The sequence below is a fragment of the Aulonocara sp. 'chitande type north' Nkhata Bay genome, linkage group LG9, assembly GCF_057382095.1.
Source record: "Aulonocara sp. 'chitande type north' Nkhata Bay isolate Kocher_YH1m ecotype deep benthic linkage group LG9, A_spYH_male_GT1.1, whole genome shotgun sequence".
NCBI lineage: Eukaryota > Metazoa > Chordata > Actinopteri > Cichliformes > Cichlidae > Aulonocara > Aulonocara sp. 'chitande type north' Nkhata Bay.
Window position 1 is genome coordinate 13677712 of NC_141352.1, and position 21305 is coordinate 13699016.

The following is a 21305-nucleotide window of genomic DNA, read 5'->3' on the forward strand; positions in this document are numbered from 1 at the left end:
AGACCAAGCAATATGAAAAAAGTGTACATACATATATATATATATATATATATATGGTAGATGTAGGTGCACCACACAAAGCCCGGTCATCGGCTCCTTCTCGACAAGGCTTCCGCTGTCGGTACAGACCAAACTTTTACGAGCTAAACTCGGCAGGTTAATCATTGTACAATGTGTCTTTTAATAACTGTTCCTGATCAGGTTATTAAAATGGGGGTTTATCATAGCCCGGAGATCCAACATGGCAGCCCTTGACAAACAAGAGCCAAGAAATACCTTTACATTAGCGATGGATTTGTACTCTGCCCACACAGAGATGCTTGACGATCCTGTTAAACGTGCTGTAACCGGAAACCTCTGTAAACCTTCGCTTAATCGGCTTTTAAATGCCTTTCGGTATGACTGATGACTTTAAGAGGTGTATGTTCAAATCGATGAAATGTGGAAAGCCCAATTCTTATCTGGTGTAATGTTGCAGTGCATATAACAGTGACACCTTAGACCAGGGGTCTCCAACTCCAGTACTCGAGAGGAGAGCTACTGTCCTGCAGCTTTTAGATGCGTCCTTGTTTCGAAACACCTGAATCAAATGAATGGCGTGTAACCTGGCCTTTGCCAAACCTGATGGCACCCTGAAGAGATAACTCAACCACTTGATTCAGCTGTGTTGGACTGGGGATGCATCTAAAATCTGCAGGACAGTAGCTCTCGGGATCTCTGCCTTAGACCATTTGATCTGCAAATCAGCTCGCAGCGATCTAGATTCTAGGCTGCAGACAGCCAGACTTCCTCGTTCAGCTTACCCTTGCAATCACGGGCCATTTTAGCTGTCATCGGCCCCTCTGTTTATGGGCGTATAGCTGGCATCTGCAGGCACGAGTGACTTGAGTAAGATGGTGAATTGCAGTTGTGCATTATCTAATTATCTGCTGTGATTTTAATCTGCAGTAATTTGTGACAAATACTCCCATGGCACGCTCAGATTATTCGATACGGAAGCTCTGCAGCCAGTAAAGACCAGGAGGCCATGCCTGCAGTTTCGCTTTGCTGGTTATCTTGTCTGTATCAGTTCAACGAACCCGGGCTATAAATAGATCCAGTGAGTGTTTCTGGACAGACTACTGTGGTGGTTAGTGAGCATGTGTGTTTCTTTAAGAATTCAGCTGCAATTTGAGCCCTATAGGAACGAGGGAGAGATATAGAGAGAGACGGGGAGAGGGAGCTGGTTAGAGAAGTCGCTCACCAACACCGCCCCCTCCATCATTTCTGTAATCGAGCGTCGAGCTGCACGATCTGCACCTCTGCATTATGCGCGTTTGGTGTCGGTGGGAATTCTCGGTAAACACAGCACAGGCACAGAGCTCCAGCCCCTTCGCATCCCCCACAAATAGCTAGTGTGTGCGCGGAGCAGGAGGCGGTCTGTCCTGTTTATCAAGAAAATGATTCGACACGGCTGTGCCGTTTGCTCAGCGCTTATGGAGGCGAGTCCAGAAACCATAACGAGCTGAGAGAGGGGGAGACGCCAGATATCTTAATGAACGTCATAAGGTAGGTCCGTTTGGGATGATTTTGTCTGCTGTCAAATACGAGGCTACAATACGATGACACGGCTAGGCCACTGCCATTTCTTTTCCATACGCTACAGCAGCTGGCCAGGCATGCAGTCAGTGCGGCGTAAACTGGCCTTGTGAGTGGTGTTATTTATACCCGCGTCTTTGTTTGAAAGGAAATGAAGATCTGGTCAAAATCATCTTTGCTTCGGGCATTTGATCATGCACTGTATGTTTAGCAGACGATCCTGCGGCGATGCAGCACTACCCAGGTTATTTTCGTGGTGCCATTGGTTCGTCGCTTTCCTTTTTTTTTTTTTTTCCTCTTTTAAAAAAAAAAAAGAGGTTCAGCCGTGTTACGCAAGCGCATACGCCAGTCTTTATAGGAACGTATGGACTGTCATAGCTGTGTTCCAGGAAGAAACCTGCTCCGGTTTTGTGTCTTTCATTTCCCAGAAATTCTAGGCAAGACTCAGTTTGAAGGCGGGCCCCGATTTGGTGTTTTCTGTCCAAGCTGCTGACAGCACAGAACATTAAATAAGGAATAAATAGCCCTGGAGCTGCAGAAGGCTTAATTTGCTTAAGTGATTCAAGCCACATTTCCAGAGGTTCCCGTAGTGAAGCGAGATCAGTGGGTTATCGGGCTATGTCGAGCTTAAAGTCAGAGTTTTCTCTGTTACGAAAGTGGCTGTCATTTTACTTGGCTAAGTCACCATGGTAACTTATGATAACCACCATGGTAACTAATCTGTTTAAAATCTGCCGGGAGCGCCACGTTTTCACTGCTTCTTCTTTTTGAAGCGTATTATAGATTCTCTGCTGGAGGAATGCATTTTATATGTGTAACTAAAACCACCAATCCGTAAACATCCAGTGTTTTAATCTGGTGGTGCAGGAAGTGTATAGATGTCTATACTTGTTGCCAATTTGCTGCTGAGTCTCTTTCACACTTCTGGGATTGCAGCTACTAGAAAACAGAAAACATGCCAAGAATCTCACTGAGTAAAATCATTTTCACTTTTGATCTCCCAACAAACTAAAGCCATCTCCACGTCTCCTGTCAGGCTGTGGGACAGTAACACCTAATGTTTATATGTATCCAGTTTAAAGTTTCAGAGCTTTAATGTGTATCAGTCATGTTAGAAATACACAGCAGCATTGAGAGCGCACTCGGCATTAAAATAATGAACTCAAATTAAAATATTTATTTTACCGCCCTGTGGGTAAAGCACCAGATTAATGAATTTCTGCAGCACTAATCTCTCATCTTATTTTCAACAGTGTTGCATATCTGTTATATTTTCAACACTCGGTGTAGATCTTTTATCACCATTTTATCAACAGCGCATTAATGGCAGCATCGCCAGTTTCAGCTGGAGACACAGATCACCTTCCAGGTTCCTTCAGAAAGGGCAGCCGGCTTAAAAAAATGCCATATCACAACAAAGCCACCCCCTTTGTGACTCCTTGTGGCAAGGGAACAACCAAAAGTAGCTTTTCCATCATCATTATCAGCTGATACAATTTTTGATTGGCTAAACCCATAAGAATCAGTCAAATGAGGTGTGAAACTCATGAAGGCGCTTCTCTAAGTGTGCAGAGCCTGAAGCAGAAAACCTGGTTTAACAGAGAAAGTTGATAAGCGCTACTGTGATACCTGTTATCTCTGGGCTTTTGTCGGTTAAGCTAATGCAATAAAATGCTGGTTGTGATGAACATGAATATGCACCTCAAGTTGACATAATCTATACACCAGTGTTTCTGTTGTGCTGTAATTGCAAAGGAAACATTTGTTGCTTAAAAAATAGTAGCTTTATTCGTGCTTTGTGCGGTCCTTAATTTGCACAGCATTCTTTTTGCTTCACTCTCATTTATATGTGTAACCGTTTGCCTTGGCAGCAAGACCCTGTGTGACATGGGTAGGGCACAAACATGCATGTGTATACCAAAAACAATCCTCACTCCCTGTAGGAAGTACAGGGATTAGCTTTACTTAAATATCTCTGGGGCCATCATCACTATGTTGGCTCTTCAAGCGTCCCTTTAGCAACAAAAGTCTTTCGACCTTCTACCTAAAGGAGAGAATTCTGGTTTTGGCCTTTAAGTTCCCTTGTGATTATTTTTTTCCACTTTTACTATCGTGCTTTAGTGAAGCACACCGTTTGCCCTCAAACATTTCTTTGACGTGACGCAGAAACAAATGCAGGTATGTAATCACCAAGGCCAGAGCTCCTGGGACTGAGATATGTGTTTTGCGTGCTTGTACTGGGAGATGCTCTGTTTTGTTGCTTGGGGGATGCAAATATGCCTTTCAAATGTAACTGACTTTGCTTCTTACCAACGACTGGCACTGGCCTTATGCAAATATCTTAAATCTAACATAAAGCAGTTCAGTGGTCTGGACTCGCTGACATTTATTTCATTTTTCTGTGAAGTTCTTGTTTTTGAATTCCCTGACCTCCTTTCCAAAATAAGGGAGTAAACTTCCCCTTTAAAAAGTTGTAGGTGAGTTGTAATGTTTCATTGGCACTATGTGGGTCAAAGTAGCATTGATTCCAGGAAGCCCTTCTGATTGGCCCCATAAAGCAGGTTACATGATGTCAGAGGTTTTTGAAGAAAGCAGACATGTTGACGTGGGTTTCAGTTTTCATGGAGAAAGAGATGGCCAGAATACACAGAGCCTGTGTGGGGTTTGATAAGATCACAAGAGCATGCTGGTGGAGGGGCGTAAGAGTTGGCTGCTTGGGTAGTTACCTATGTGAGCTGAAGGGGCCTTGAAGCGTATGCTGAAGTGGGGAAGTAGCAGTTGGACTTGCAAAGTGGTAGGTTGCAGCATACTGATCCCGTGAGGAAAATTGCATCATATGCTGTAGAGCTGTGCCATGGTCAGTGTAGAATAAGTGAGCTGCTGAAACGAAGACTTATTGTCAAGTTTGGCCTTGCTTTAAGTCTGATTTGAAATGTCTTGGAACCAAATATAGTATTTTAATGCTTTCTTGTGTTTTATCTGTGTGTTTAAAAAGAACAGAGGGTATTTTAAACATTGATATATATGGGTGTCATAGGATTTAATTAGAGTGTGACCCTTCATTTTTCTTTCTTTACAGTTTTCTTCTGCACAGCGCAGGGAAATTATATTGATGTGAAGCGCTGGTTATATAATTGTCTGACAACTATAGAATCACTTGCATCATGTGTTGTCACTCTTGCTCGAACAGTTCATGGATACATTTTATTGGTCATTCTTTGAATTTCCCTTTGGTCCTACAAGCAGGTCAAAGTTTGCACGTATCCAGTGGCGTGACACACAATCTGCCCAATACACTGACCTTTGTGAGCTGCTAGGCTTTACATTGCTAAGAAATATTTCATCGACAGTGTCCCCTTGTGGATGAATTGTGAGCATGCTGATAATCTCTTTTATAATTTCAAAAAATATTATCAATCAGTATCCTAGTTTTCTGGCTACATAAGTATATGGTGCAACATTTCATTGCTTGTTGAAACACTTCCATAGAGCTGTAACGTTTAAGCCACGTACTGTTATTGCTGGAGAATGAATATGCTGTATTTGAAAGTGCTTCTGAGACCTACATCCCACACAAAGCACTTGCCTCTGGACATGTCCCGCTTCCTCCCTGTGTAGAGGTGATTATTCATAATGTGAGTGTGAGTGGTTCAGTGACATTCACAGATTCATCTCCCAGAGAATGAGGCCAGCTTTAGGGAAAGAATATTCAGCAGCAACTATATCTATCAGAGCGTTTTGAATACTTGATTTCAAGCTTGTCATTTATTCGCCGATCTGTGAATAAACAACGGGCTGTGTCTGTTTTTCGTCAGTGCACACAGTCCTTTCCCTTTCACATCAGGCCATCTGTAGTCACTGTTATACTTTTGTTGCAGCCATTACCACGTTCTATTATGAAATCCTTAATGGGTTCATAGATCCAGTTGCAGAAATTGTGCTACTGTTGTTGATGCTGGTGGAGAGACATTTGTCAAGGCTGGGGGGTTAAATTAAAATACAAAAAACATCCAAGGATAATTTTCAATCCAACCTACAGAGTTCAAACTGGACAAACAGGTCCAGAAAAGGAAGTTCTAGATACTCATCATAAACGTCTTAGCTAGAAACGACTACTGATAGGATTTTAATTCAAACAGCGTTGTTGATTCTGCAAATATATCAGGTACTTGATTGATCCGTTGTAATGTGAAAAATGAAAGCAAATCCAGGTAGTGTAGATGAAAATGCATGCATGTCATGCAATTGTGCAAATGCTTCAGTGTAACTGCTTTGCAATGTGCAGCTCGCGGAAAAAGATGCTAGAAATAATGAGGGGAATTTTGATGGAATGGATTGTCGGGTATGGCACTTTGCATGTCATCTATATTGCAGCATAAAGTTGGATAGTATGTAAATGGCTTTTATGACTCCTTATCCCTGCCCTCCAAATAGGGGCGATTTAAGTCAGGGGTCAGTTAAAAGCCAATTAAATTGTGTATTTCCAATTCTCTGTCACTGCTTATTTTAAAAGCCTTACAATAGATACACATCTGTAATGTAGAACTTGAGGGAAAAGAAAGTGTGTTGGGCTTTATACGGATGTGCTGAAACCACAAAGTCTGATGTCAGCGCGCACACAGGAAGTCTTTATATTTTTGCCTTCTACCCAAAGTTTCTGCTTCTGCCTGAAGCGGTTCCTGTGTCGTTACACATTGGGCTGCCATTCAGAAATTCACATTAATCATTCAGATTTCAGTGCAAGCTCTGAAGATTTGAAAAGGTAGATGAAACGGATTTGATGACTACTTATACTTAAGAGGTTTGCAGTTGAGAATTAGTAAGTAGATGGAGTCAAAAACGTGGCTACATGGTCATTTCTCTCTTGTTCCTCAAGGTTTAAGACACCTTTTCTGTTTAAGACCTGTGAGCCTTACTGACAGGTTTGATTTGATGTATTTAGTTGTGGATTTTCAGGTAGGCATGTTTTCGGTGCTTCAAGTGATGGTGTATTTACATGGTCAATACTGGTGCAACATTTCATTGCATACTCTCTCTCCTTTTTTTTTTTTTTTTTTTTTTTTTCCTCAGGTTAATGTTGTTTAAAAAATAACTTTGCTAACTGTTCATATTGTCTAACCATTACCCTTCACTCTCTCTTGCAGTAAGGTTGGGTGGCCATGGACCCTTTCAACCAGCTTATTCTCGTCATCTCGGTGACCAGCTTCTTCACCTTCCAGTGGCTCTTCCACAGAGTCAGCCCCTGGTTGTCTGTACGCATCAGTCCTGGCTTCCTTGGCCTCAGCGACAAGCAGAAGGTGGAATGGAACTCGAGGTGACCGAAGTCTTACTCTCACTTGGTCATGAGTATTTACTTCCACTGGGCTGCATGGAGTGTGACACTGTTCTATGTTTAACAGAGGATGATTTGTTTTAGCTCTGTCCAAACATGTCTACTAACATTAAACCCACATATTTACAGTGGCACTCAGAGAAGACTCACATGTAGGATTCATTGCAGTATTTTCTCTACAGCTATTGTGTAAGGTTCCAGCAACATGGGGGAGATTAACTAGATTGGTATTCCGAATGATCAGACTAAACTAGCCTGGTACAGCTTCCATGAATCTTGCTCTTACATGTCCTGTTTTTGCTGAGTTCATTATCCGTGAGAGCACTTGTGAAAGCAGAATGGCTACGTGATTTTAAAGTGGAAATCAAAATGAATTATTACTGGAAAGGGATACAAGCTGGGAATTCAGGGATCCCTCTTAAATTCCATGACTTCACAGTATTGTATTTATACAGTGGGGCTGTCAGGGTCTGTCTGACTGCTGAGGGCTGTGGACTGTCTCACTGTTTGAGTGATTGAATGGGACTGTGCGCCGCTCTGTCTGACCCTTCAGCAGTGTTTAATCTCTTAGTTTAATTGGTCTGAATCTGTGTGCAGTCGTGACAGGCAATCAGTTGATCCACGGTGAGTACTAAAAATTCCTCTGTCTGAAGTACAGACCAGCTTCATGGGACTTTTAATGAATAGAAAGTATATTATCCATTACTGTGTCATCATCTGCCCTTTTCAGGGATGAGCAGATAATCAAGGCTGTATGTTTTTTTTTCTCTCTTTTTATTTCAGGACAGTATCAACGTTTCACGCCTTGTTGGTGGGAATATTCTGTCTTTACATTCTGTTTTTTGATGATGCTGTCAATGAAGATCCAGTTTGGTAAGAGTTTTGGCTTGGAAGTTAATTTTTTTTTTTTTCTCAAAAGTTTTGGTTTATTTCATAATGAAGGTTATGTTTTTCTGCATTAATGTCCCCTTTGCATAGTTAAAGATGCCTAATACTGAAGAGGTGTGCAAGGGAGACAGCTTCTGGTTTGTGTCAATATCAAATAGTGAGCATAATTGTTTTAAGTTATAATGGTTACAATATTTGGCTAATCAGGCGATTACCTACCTACTACAGTCTTTGTGCTAAATGTGTAAAACTTATTTATCTGAGTTTTTATCTGTATCAGTTATACTATTAGTAACCCTGCCCTGCTCTTTATTGGACTGGAATTACTCTTTAGTGTTGGAAGCCAAGTCTGTGTATAGCTTAAGCTAGTGTTAGGTTTGTAAAAGGACAGTCTTCTTTTCCTTTGTAAAAGTGAAACATTGGTAGCTGTAGTATATTGAGATAACTTGTAACTATAACTGTACATTCACCTGGAACTCTTTTTTTTTTTTTTTTTTTTTTTTTTTTTAATTTCTTGCAGTTTTTGTTTTTATAGAAGTTACTGGTAGCATTAACTTGCTAGCTAGCTTGAGTTGCTAACATCTGCTTGTTCTTTTTTGTTCTCTTTTTTTAATACCATAAATTAGTTAGAAATTCTGAATCTCCATGTGTTTGTAAAGTCAATTATACCATTTAAAAAATTACAAAGAATTATTAGCGTTATGTATTACAATGTACTATGCTAAAATCAACAGCTAGACAAGTAGCCTAAAGCAGAGCTAACCTCAGTCCAAATTTGGAGACAGGTTGCTATCATGCAACCTGTGCAGTTTCCTTGCAATCACGTGTTGTTGCTCAGTGGTTTCGAAGGTATTGTACATTTAACCTCTGGACATGTTGGGGGTTTTTTTTTTTGTTTGTTTGTTTGGTTTTTTTCCCCCTCTCTCCTTTTTTTCAATGTGACTGAGGCTAAAGTGTGAATTCTGCCTCACAATACTGCACCCAACATGTGTACACACACACACACACACACTTTAATGTAGACTCATTCTTTTGCGCATCTTGTGTCAGAATCTATTTTATCAAGCGTAAGTCACACACAGTACAAATAAATTTCTTATTTTTTCAATAGGGGAGATCCTACACTGGTCAAGACAAACGTCGCAATTACAACAGGCTACCTCATATCGGGTAAGAGAAAGCTTTCAGTTTGTCAGCATAATTTTGTTAAAGTGAGTGAAAAAGAACATGCACATAATAAATTTGCGATAAACTTTGATGCTTGATGACACATTTGTGGTTCAGCCGTACTGTGCCAGCTGCTGTTTCCAAATAGTTCTGTATGCACTTAGATTGCCTTGATTACACCAATGACATGCTGTCCCTCTTTGCCCTCTTCTTTTGTTTTCCAGATTTGCTGCTGATATTTTATTATTGGAAGGCAATAGGCGACAAGTTTTTTGTAGTTCATCATCTGGCAGCGTTGTATGCTTACTACTATGTACTGGTGAGTGCCCTATTGCCCAATAGCAGAACGTGCAGGCAAGATGGGAAAGAGACAACCAAGGGTGAACAGCTATGTCCTTTTTCAGCTGGGTGTGATACATAGCCATGTATAGTCATAGGTGAGCTTAATATTTACGAGGGAGAGCCAGTTTGGTCTGTGTAAGAGATACATCAATCCCATGCAAACACATCAGATAAGTTCTCAGATAGTTAAAGCTTCAGCTCTGTCTTTATTTATTTTATTGCAAGGGGAAAGGTGCTAGAGAAAGTAAAGCATTCTTATCAGTTAGTAAGTAGCAGTATTAGTTTCTTTATTTTTCCATAGCAGAACATTCAGTTTTGGCATTATTTAAGTGTGCGAGTAATAAGATAACTGTTCTTTGGTGGTTGATGCCTTTCCTGAAAATGGCTGATTGGCACATTAACACCTTGAATAGTGTTGTGAAAATTGTAGGAAAAACAGTAATAGTCTTGATGGGATTTAGTTCAGTTTGACGTTTCCGTTTGGCCATGATGTACCTTATAAAACAATAAATCAGCTGTTTGTTGTGCAAGCTGGATCTTGTATCAGTGGTGCTCATTGTATTTAAAAAAAAAAAAATTCAATTAAAGATAAAATCTTGTGTATGCTGCATTGCTGCCATACACTTTGGTGTGCCAATGGCGACTCTATCCAGCATTTGTAGGTGGCACTGTTCACTCTTGGTTCAATCTGAAACCCTCTAGGTTGCCAGGATCTGTCGCATAATTACGGGAAATGAATGACTATGGTATTTTTTGCATGGAATGCTCAGTGACAGTACTGGCTGATGACCCTCTCCCTGCCCCCCTCCCCCCTCACCTTGCCCTTACAGTTTCTGTGCTTTTTGTTTTACTGACCCCCCCTTTAAATGTTGTGTGACTCTGGTGTAAGCTAAACTTTTCTGAGCTTAGCACAACTGAATGCTCAACTGTAACCACTGTGTGCATGCTCATAGCTTTGACGCGCTCTACACAGGCAGAGATTTCTGTCCTGTTACTGTGCATGAAAACAAAAAGTATTTACCATTCTTAATTACTTACCTGCCTATCTACAGTACCTTGGCTTCTGCTTGTCTGTCTTTTGTGCCAGAGCCTAGTCCTGGCTCCTCTCTTACACTCCATGCCAAGATGATAAAGTCCATTGCATAATATATAGGCCCGTTTTTCAAATACCATGCTGAATGTATTCTCAAGGGTCTACTCTAGGAGTCTGGGGGATAAAAATGAACTAGTGCTCCAAAAAGTCTTACATGAACTTTATTTTACAGTTACAGTAAATAAATGCTCTCAGTTCTCTATATTGAGCAAAAACGCAGAAAGGCATGGAATTTGCATCACTCTGATAGTAGCCCCCAATTAATCAAGCTGCTTTTTTTTTTTTTTTTTTTTTTTTTTAAATCTAAAAAGATGTTTTTAATTACTTGGCACTAATAGATGTAGTGTAAAGCTTACACTCTACATATTTACGTCTCACTCCCTGCTCTTGTCTATTTTAGTCGCGGCTGGATTTACGGATTATGTTTTCTCTTTTTAATCTGACAGACATTTTATTTACTTTTTCCATCTTTTAGCATTGCTAATGAGAAATATTACCTTTCCGTGTTTCTGTATCTGAACAATAATTGTGTTAGTAATGGCAGTAAAATGGTGTCATATGGTTGGTTTAAGATTCTGACTTAACACTGACTGTAAATCTAGTCGTATCTGTAGAAACGGAACGACTGTATCTAAAACAGTTCTGTAAATGAGATGAAGTAGGCCATACTGTTACTGGACACTCATGACTTTGTTTCTCAGACTAGATCTGAAATGCACATGGAACAGCAGCATGAATGTAGCCGTAATAAATTAGTTGTAATCACCCCCAAAAAGTTGGCTAACCTTTGATGTCATTTTCATTTTATTTAGTTTTGTTCCCACCCAGATTTGTCATATGTTGTCAAAGTCTTATTAGTTAAATGTGTTGAATGTGTTTATGTGGAACTGTTTATGTCAAAACTCTAAATCCACTGTTCCACAGTTCATACTTTGTAGGATGACTGAGAGATAACTGCTGCACATGCTAACTAGCTTATGCAACATGAGCACATGGCTAATTAGCATATCATTGCACATACACATTACCGAAACACATGCATTTTACACTAAATAAGCACTCTAAAAATGCTTTTACAGTTGAGCTATTTCACCACAAAGCTTTGCTAACACACCCGAAATGTCCCCAAAGTTAGATGAAGCTAGTGTAGCAATGCCTTCAGATCTGCCATGGCTGTCACGTAATCTTAATAATATCATTGCATTAACTTTCTCTGTTGCTACCTGAACCTTACCTTTATTAAAATATCCTATCACTGTCTCCATTTGTAACATAATGAAGTTCAACAGTGGGGGCAATGGATAGGGCATCATGGGCCAACAAGGTTGTGGATTGTTTTCAGAACCATTGCACTCCAATGAAACAAAAACATTACACAAGGCACATAGCTCTAGCTAAACTGACTCCTATTGAGAAATATTAGTAAAAAAAATGCAAAATGTAATTTTTTTTTTTTATCTTATGCTTTTCTATTAAGTAGCCAATCACAAATATTGCTCAAGTAATTTAATTATTTTGTGTGGCAGCCTTTTGTGCTTATTTAAAAGTTAAGCGTAGCTTCTCAAAAATATTGGATGCATGCTTTCGTTTTTCTCAGTGTTGTAAGTGTTGCTTCTTCTTTGCTTTGTGTTGTGGCATTGTATTTTTTTGTTTCCTTCTAATATATCTGTCTGTCTGTCCTTTGCTGACTTTAACATAAATGGCCCCTCTTCAAACCTTACATGCAAAAACTACCAAGGTGAAGTTGGGTTGTGTCATCTCCGTTCATGCAAAAACTACCAAAAAGTTGTCATTTAGAAACCCAGAGCAGGTCTTGATCTAGATGGGGACTTTTTTTTTATTCCTGTCTTGTCTGCTGTTATTGCTCTTGTGTTGTACTGAGCAGCTATGATGCCCAGTCACAGTATGGACTTACCAGTTCCTAGAGGTACTAGCATGCTAATGCTAGATGGGAATATACAGTTACAAGAAAAGGTTTATGAATCTGTGAAGGATTTCTAGGAATTTTACATTGATTTCTCATAAATGTGGTGTGATATTCATCCAAGTCACAATTGCAGGCAAACACAATATGACTAAACTAATAAAGAAACAGCTATGCTTTTCACAGCTTTATTGAACAGTAACTCATTGGATATGGTGATAAAAGTGCTTATCCGAAAGCTCTAGTTTTGAGTTGTGGCTTCTTTACCATGTGACTGGACATTGCAGTCATTGTTCATTATGTTCAAGCTTTGGAAGTCAGACAGACTTTTAACAGGAAGGCGGCGCTGGGTTCATAACCACTGTACTGCAGAGACCTTTCGGTTTGGAGTTTGCATGTTCTCCCTGTGCCTTCCTGAGTTCTCTCTGGGTATTCCGACCTCTCCCCAGGCCTAAGACATGCTTGTTAGGTTAATTGGCAACTGGTCATTGATGTGAATGGTTGCCTCTCTCTGTTTATTCTTGTGGTAGACTGGCAACCTGTACAGGTTGTACTCCACCTCTCACCTTTTGACACCAGGAATAGGCTCCAGGCCCCATGACCCTAAATTGGATAAATGGAAGAAAATTGGTAATCGATTAGAAAGCTTCATTATCATGCTACAGGAAACATTTGATAAAGATGGCTGCTGCCAACGGAGGTTCTAGGAGACACTAAATTTAGTTACTTTTGGACTGGACTTGAGTTATTATTCAGAATCAGTTTATAGTTTGTGTTATTAGTTTAGTCAAACTGTTTTTGTTAAGTGTGACTTGGATTAAGATCAAACCACATTTTTATGAGTAATTATTGTTGAATTCCTAAGGGTTTACAAACCTTTTCTTGTAATTGTAAACTGTTTGTATCACACAGTAAGTATGTTTCTTTGACCAACTTTTGTTACAGCCCTGACGGTAAGTCTTTTCTGTAAAAGTTAGGCTGCTGGCCAAATAACTTTGAATTCTGCATCCTTAATTTGAGCTGTGTTCTGTGCTGAGTTTGTAGCCAGCAGTCGGGAACAAAAAAAATAGTTTTCAAACTGCTGAGTCAAACAGTCTTATTGCAGCAGAAATCGAGATTGAGATCATTACACTTCATTCTAATTAATGCACTTTCTCAATCATGAATCACATTTATTTGAATATTTCCCTTATTATTGCCTCTAACTTTCCCAATGATTATATTGATGCAGCAGGTTTCAACTACTGTAGCAGTTGAAACCTGCTGCAGATCATCCGTTTCACAAAATAGTAGAATTCAGCACCTAATCCTGTAATGACATGTTTGGCAGTCAAATGTATTGCTTTATACTCTGCATGGCTTCTGATTGCTCCTTGAAATAGTGGCTGGCTGAATGTTTTTATAGTTGTACAGTGTATATATATCAAGTCCTGTTTCTGATATGTGCTCTTTTTAATTGTTGTTGTTGTTATTTAGATGAACGGCCTTTTATGCTACAATGCTTTTTTTGTTTTGTTTTTTTAATGATTGTTGTGTTGGTGACTCAGATAATGCAAAAATGCTACATTTTGTGTGGGCATTTCTATTATTTTGGGTTTTAAGGATTACCTGATAATAAAGATATTGTTGCAAATTAAAATATTTTTGTCTTAACAGAAACTAAACTAATTTTTTGTGGATGATCTATATAATCTGATTTTGCTCAGAGTAACTGCCCAGATTGAGGGAGTCTTCTCTTTTTTTTTTTTCTTCTCAGTTTTAATTCCAAAGAAATAATTGACCACTGTAACTTTAATCCATTTGCACTGCAAAATAACAGAAGATTGTTATTTTGTATAATCATTCTTTATTATCTCTTTATGATGAGTTTCTTTTTACAATAAGGAAGGACTCCTCTGTGAAATAGACTCAGGTGACAGTGTAATTTTTGGACTGCAAAAATAAAGGAATACCCTTCTGCTCTGAAGGAGACGACTGTCTTTTTGGGACAACACCTTGAACTACTTAGGACTATATTAAACATAGTTGCACATGGTTAAGGCTGTGGTTTCTTTAAATCTTTGTTTTAATACATATAACTGCTGATGTCTCAGTCTTGGTAAGAAATGGTGTTTGTGTTGACCCGGTGGTGCACCAGCATCATGCCCATCATTCTTCAGTGGAATTGTTGTTGTTCCTCTCATGTCTTGTTGTCTTCCTGTCCTCATTTTGTTTTTCCAGGGCCAAGGAATGTTGCCTTATTTTGCTAACTTCCGCCTGCTAGCTGAGTTTTCTACACCGTGTGTAAACCAGCGGTATGTACTAGCTTGCTTATGACCTGTTTTTCAGGTATCTTTAGGTCTTTTTTTTTTATATATATATATATATATTTACCTTGGTCATTAGCAAGTGGAATGCATCTCAGGTGACAGCCACAGTTAAGAATATCCTATAGGATATTCTTAACTGTGGCTACGCAAAAGTAGAAAAGGTATACCTTTTCTACTTTTGCGTCTTCCTTCAGCCTATATTTAGGATTATCATATGGATGACTGTGTGTGTTTAGGCACTCAAATCTCCACCTGTTGACAGAAAACTCAGTTTAAGGCCCCAGTCATGCAAGTCAACCACCAGTTGTCAAATAAAAATGCAGATTCCTCAAGTGGTTTCTGGAGGTTTCTAGCAGTCGCTAAAGTGTTATTGGTCACCAAGAGATGTGTGACGCTGCACTGAAAACCACCTTTCAATTGCTTTAGTTGCTAGAAGGTTGTCGTGGCTGCCAGTAGTTTGGATGGTAGATACCTACTTGTCTGCAAACACTTGGAAACTACTTGCTAAGCTGTAGTGAGAACTGAAAAAGAGCAACATAAGCTGTTGTGCTTTACCCCTGTAACTGGCACATTTGAAAGTTTTACCCTGAAGGTGAATGAGCTCCAGTTTGTGTTGCAGGTTTCACAGCTACACTACAGCTTGGAGAATAAATGGTGAGTGTTCACAGATGCGCTGGTGTCTTTTAGACAAATCACTGGCCCCACAACAATCAACAAGGTTTTTCCCCAGTGACTGGAGATTCTGAGGGGAGTCTGTAGGCCATTCTGTAGGCCTGTGTAACTGAGGCCCTTTTAACCTGAGTTCTGGCACAAAGAAGATCACATATGGCTTAGACTTGACTAATATTGAAATTATACCCTGCTGGCCAAGGTATAGTTACCACGCACACACTTACTGATTGCTAAATATTTCCAAAAAGTTACTTAAGACGAGTTCTTTAAAGTCAGATATTTATCGTGCTAGAGCACAGGATAAAACATCTCTGGGTTTACCTAAGATCTTTGGTAAACCAAATGATTATTACTGGTTCTTAAACTTAATGGATTAGTTAATTTATTTAAAAAAAATTAAGTCTGGATTGCCTATCGTAAGGTCTTCTACTAGAAAGTTTAATGAACTCATGGTAATTTCCTGTCTACATGTTTTGTGTTCAGATGGTTCTTTGAGATTGAGGTTTTTTTTGTTTTTAACTTTAATGTGGCAAGGTACTTACTGTCTTTTAAAATTGAATTGAATACTGTTATTGTTTTCTGAAAAAATGTGCTTTGTTTCAGCTGGTTCTTTGAGGTGTTGGGTTATCCCAAGTCCTCCCGGCCCAACATGGCAAATGGCGTTGCCATGGCAGTGGTGTTTTTCCTCGTCCGCATCGGTGTCATGCCAGTCTACTACAGTCGCATGTATGCGGTCTATGGCACTGAGGCCTTCTACCTGGTGCCATGGGGTGGTCGTGTAGCCTGGATCTGCTCCAGCATCTGCTTGGACATTATGAACATAATGTGGATGCATAAGATCGCCCGTGGATGTTACAAGGTCCTACGATCAGCACACCGGAGCAAAGCTGGCACACCTCAGGAAAACGGCAAGACGGATTAAGAGAACCAGGTGTCACTGGTGAGAACATGCCACAGCAGAAACACTGACAACACTATGTGCAGTGGCTCGTAGCAAGTTGGACCCTGGCATGCAAGGCTGCTTCATTAGCAGCCTACCTGGGACTTGAGATTACAAGACCACATGCAGTGAGGGAACTTGAAAGCAGGCACAGTGACCGAGATGTACCAATGGACCATTTAAAATGGCCATCCCAAAGCCATGAAATGACCTCTTAGCAATACTGTGTGCATGGCCAATTATTTTTCTTGTGAAGGATTTACCAGAAGAGGTCATCCCGGGACAAAGCGGCTGTTAGCCCAACGACAAATTGTCAAAAAGTTTACCATTCTTTACGAACTTCGTGATCAACAAAAGACTTTTGTATTAATGCTGCTGTCTGAGTCGCAGAATGAAAACGATGAAATAGATGGTGTTGGTGAGGTAAATATGTGAGGAAACCTCCAAAGCATTTTGTGAATCCACATTGATGGTCAGTGTCATAAAATCCTTGTTAGATGCCATTTGAGGGATATGTGATTAAGAAATAATCAAATTCCATCAAGTGCAGTCTCAGAAGAATTTGTGATTTTTATTTTTTTTAATTAAATTAAAAAAAATTTTTTTTAAATCACTCAACCCCTTGTAATTTAATTTTTTTTAACCTTTATTTAACCAGGAAGTGAAATTCCAGAGAGTGAGATGTTCTTTTGTGAGTGCCAAAATGCGCAGATACAAACCAGCATTTAAAGTCTATCAGAATAACAGAAGTCATATATGTTCATTTTAAATGTAGGGTTGAAGACGAATCGGTACATATATGCATTTTCTTACTTTTGTCTTGCTGGAGTCAAAGTACATAGGGTTTTAAAGATACATAGGATATTAATTAACTGGTATTATTTAAAAGGAGATGTGCAGAGTACCTTAGAAATACTAAAAGGGAAAGTGAATGTTACTGGTGGTGTCTGTACAATAAGAAATTCAAGCGCATCATCAGATGTTAATCCAGCCAAGTTATGTATACAAACTGATCACTTTGCTTTTAAAAAGTGTGTTGCTGAAGTGTTTTATTCCACATTTTCTTAGTTTTGCATTATGAAATGAATGTAGAGAGGTGAAACTCAACTGAGTCAGGGCCAAGGACAAATATGACAAATTCAACAAAACCCAGATTTTCACAGAAAATGTTTTAACGCTTTAGTTGACCTGACATTTAATGTTTGTTTGCCCTTCCGAGTGTTACTTGTTGGCTTTTCTTTTTTTTTTGCCGCAAACTTAATTCTATACTTTTCTAGCTGTTGCCAATCCTGCAGTGTACATTTTTAGCTGGCACATTGAAACAAAACATCAAAAGTAGACACTGAATAATCTTGAATCGATGGCAGCGAAATACTTCAAAAGTTGAGACGTGAAGAGCAAAAGTCTTGTAACAGCATAACACAATAATTTTCAGTTTCGGCATTTTTGTTTAGATTTTATTCACCCAGGAAGATACAAATCCTTTACATATAGGAGACGTTTAAGATCTTTTTTTTTTTTTTTTTTTTTTTTTTTAAACTTTTCTTTTTTAAACAGAGCCGTAGTTTAACGTAAAGTCAACGACAATCAGTATTTCAGGTGGCAAAATTTTTGTGTTAATGGTAATAGCTTTTGTGTCATGTATGACTTTCAATTCACTCCTAAGGGTCCCATACATGGTGTTGTGGGTCCTGTTTATTGGATCGCTACAAGGATTTTTCACTCAAGTGGACATACATGGAAAGATTTGAACAATGTGTTTTGTTTGTTTTTAACATAATTCTACTTAAACTCGTTTATGTTAATCATACAATACAGAACTTGGGAATCTTTCGGTAAATTGGCAAAGGTCAACTGCTCAGTTTAAGTCATAGCAGTTCACTGAAGATTTGTGGTATCTACTTGAATATTTGTTGCACCTTTTACATGAGCTATACATCAAACACTTCTGTCATGTTTTATGTCACAGAAACAGGGAATGTTAGTTTTAAAGTCTGCCTTTTTATGCTCGGCATTTGATTTTGTTGCCTTTTTAAAATAACATGATTGCACAGTGAAGACTTTGTTACACCCAGCTGACACCACTGGAAAAAAATGTTGCTTTTCAGTGATTTTTACTTGTTTTCCTTTACCAACGCCTGTCTAATGTGATTGTTTTTTGGCATTTGTTATATAGTGTCAAATGACAGATTAAGAGGTTTGTTAAGGCTGGTTGTTTGTGTGCTTTTTGTTGTTGTTGTTGTTGTTTTTGTTGATCTATTTGTGCCAGTGCTTAAACCATTGCTACTCCATGGTAAATGCAGATGTTCACCATGAGGTTACAATATTTATTTGTCCATTTTCCCTCAAAATGTTTTGTATACAGTTGTGCCAATTTGCAACCATGTTTCTGATTGATTCTATTTACATTACCATGTCTGCATGCTGTGGCTGGTTGCAGAGTGGCAAGGCCCGGTTTGGTTTGTCCTGTTGTGATGGAATGAGATTCTTTTAATGTGCTAATATTTGTTTTTTATTTTTTTATTTTTTTTATTTTTTTTTTTATTTTGGCAAACTATTGTCGGACGTCATCTTCTCTGCAGGTGAATATCACTACCATAAAATGAGGAGGGGTTGTCATTTGATGTTTCGCTGAAATTGGATGGAAATAATACATTATTATTTGGATGGCAGGCCACAAGCTCATGCATGATCAATAAGGTCTTCTTCAGGCATCTTCTATAACTGCATGTGGAATTGCATGGGGATTGCACTGTAAGCAAATATACATTTGCAAGTTTTTGTTTTTTATTTCTTTTTTGTTAGTACATGTACATAATGTTTACTTAAATGTTATTCTTGTACTGTGCCACATTAGGTAACTCACAGAACCAGATATTTAGGATAATATCCAGCACAGAAATAAACGGAAAGGGAATACTTGAATACTAATCCTCACAGTTTATAACAGTTTGGGCAGTGCAAATAAACATTAATCTTATGAGCATCATGAATTGTATGTGGACAGTTGTCTTTAATTTATTAATATGAACGAAGGAGACGTTTCAGTGACCGAGAGAGCCTGGTGCTGCTGCGAGTTATTTTAAAATGTGTTGACGTTTCTTTTCAATGTTTGGAGGAGATGTGAGTAGATGGAGTGTGTGGTGACATTCTGTGGATGTGCTGGAGATTAGAAATATTTGTCATTTACATTATTTTTTCTCAACAATAAATGCCAAATTAACTCATTTTAAGTGTCTGATGGAGACTTAGCATATTCAGTGACATAGTTTTTCATGATTTTTGCAAGCATGCCTTGCACACTAAGTGGCCATTTCAAGTGAAAACTATTTTGGATACAATAGAAATGCCTGTTAGGCTCCAAAGAACCTGCATGTCTTACAATGCCATTAAATCTTAAGATGGTAAAGCGTATATGGATAAAGCAGATATGTAACCTGATAAATACAAATACTAAATAATAATAATAATAAAAAATATCAAAATATGTATTGTTTCAAAAGGTCTAGCATAGAATGACATACTTATGCCTCAACAGTGTAATTTCTGCCCCCTGCTGGTGAAAACAGGAAAAATTGAACATCTGTCTTATTTTGTTTTTGGTTGATTAGGATCAAGAGTCCAGAAGCTCTGGCCATGAGAGCTAATGTGTCAGATGAGCCACGAGATGAGCGTTATACTGTATTACTACTCACTGTGGTCTCACTACAGGGATGTGTGTGCTGTCATTGCCCCAAATAGTAAGAGGCCCAGTAGATTTTAGATTTTTTTAATCTGACAAGCCTTAATAATAAATGCTCACTGTTTTCCCTTTTTAAGTAAGCATCCAGTAAAAACAGTTCTGTGCGGGTTTTATTCTCTTTTTATTTTTGCTCTTGACTGTAGCCCTGTTTTATACCACCGGGTTTGCAGATGCAAAAATAAGGCCGACATTATCTCACAAAGCAACCCATTAATTTGTGGGATACATGGCTATAATTACAGTCAGATCTAGTGCCTTGATGACGGTGCAGTGAGTGCAGAATATGTTGCTTCCATCTTCTATTACTATATGCATTTGATCTACTCCTATTTTTGTAGTTAGAATTTTGCTCTTTGGTTGAAAAACACAGTCTGCTGCTCGTAGACCCATCGATGTTTGTGATTGCTCATGCAGTCAACACCGCCCCTTTAGTGTGAGTGCGCTGATCGCCACACCGGGAAACCTTGCGCTGATATTCAGGTAAACAACCTTGGTGTGAATTAGTGGCCCGATTGCTTAAGGTGGCTGCTTAGGTTGGTGAATCCAGATAAGGTTAAAGATATGTCAAACGTGCTTTCCATGGAAAAGCGTATTCAACATAATGCACGTTTATTATCGTATGCCACCGACAAGGACTGCACAATCATGACCGTGGTGATAATTATTTTGCTCAGTATTGAGATGAACTGCGTTCACAGCTTCATGTCTTTGCACCAGTATAGGAATAAATGTGCACCCTCTTTCAATCTTAAGTATCAGGATGTATTAAAAAAATCACCTCCTTAGCAGGTTCTAAAATAACTGAAATACCTACTGGGATGATAAACAACACATGACATCATTAAACCCTTTTATTATTTATTTGTTTGTTTATTTATTTTAAATGTTAAAAACAATGTATGAAAAAACGTACATGATTCAGTAGCTTATAGATCCACTTTCAGCAGCAATAACTTGAAGCACCTGGACATACTGTTTCTGTATGACTTTATTGGCCTCTCATATCTCATAGGGTGGAGTAATCTTGGCCCACTCTCTTTTATAACATCGTTTCAGTTAGTTTGTTCAGTCCTGTCAGTTAGGACAGGTTCCAACTCCTGGTTGAACGTAAATTGATTCAATGCTTATATACAGAGTTTATAAAATCAACATGCTTCTCAGGTACAATCTAGGCCACCAGAAAAGGGAAATGACCTACAGCAAATAAAAGCAGCAGTGCACCAAAGGGTTAATCATAATTAATCCTATTTGAGATTTATTATGTCTATATCATGGCTGGGGGGTCCAATTATTTAATCTGATCACAGAATAGCCACGT

The 21305-nt window shown here is 38.8% G+C and overlaps 1 protein-coding gene across 3 annotated transcripts; it reads left to right on the forward strand.

Moving 5' to 3' along the window:
• Nucleotides 1–670: 670 nt before the first annotated feature.
• LOC147321830 (TLC domain-containing protein 4-B-like) lies at nucleotides 671–19664 on the forward strand. 3 transcript variants are annotated; one of them, XM_086305970.1, is made up of 8 exons: nucleotides 919–1548; nucleotides 6723–6892; nucleotides 7694–7783; nucleotides 8910–8968; nucleotides 9190–9284; nucleotides 14545–14618; nucleotides 15253–15287; nucleotides 15909–16219. In XM_086305970.1, the coding sequence occupies exons 2-8, from the start codon at nucleotides 6738–6740 to the stop codon at nucleotides 16085–16087; spliced, it is 687 nt and encodes a 228-aa protein (XP_086162096.1). In that variant the 5' UTR covers nucleotides 919–1548; nucleotides 6723–6737; the 3' UTR covers nucleotides 16088–16219. The 3 variants fall into 3 exon arrangements, with proteins under 3 accessions (XP_086162095.1, XP_086162096.1, XP_086162094.1); XM_086305969.1 differs by lacking the exons at nucleotides 919–1548; nucleotides 15253–15287 and adding an exon at nucleotides 671–888 and having other exon boundaries at nucleotides 15909–19664; XM_086305968.1 differs by lacking the exon at nucleotides 15253–15287 and having other exon boundaries at nucleotides 928–1548; nucleotides 15909–19664.
• Nucleotides 19665–21305: the final 1641 nt, after the last annotated feature.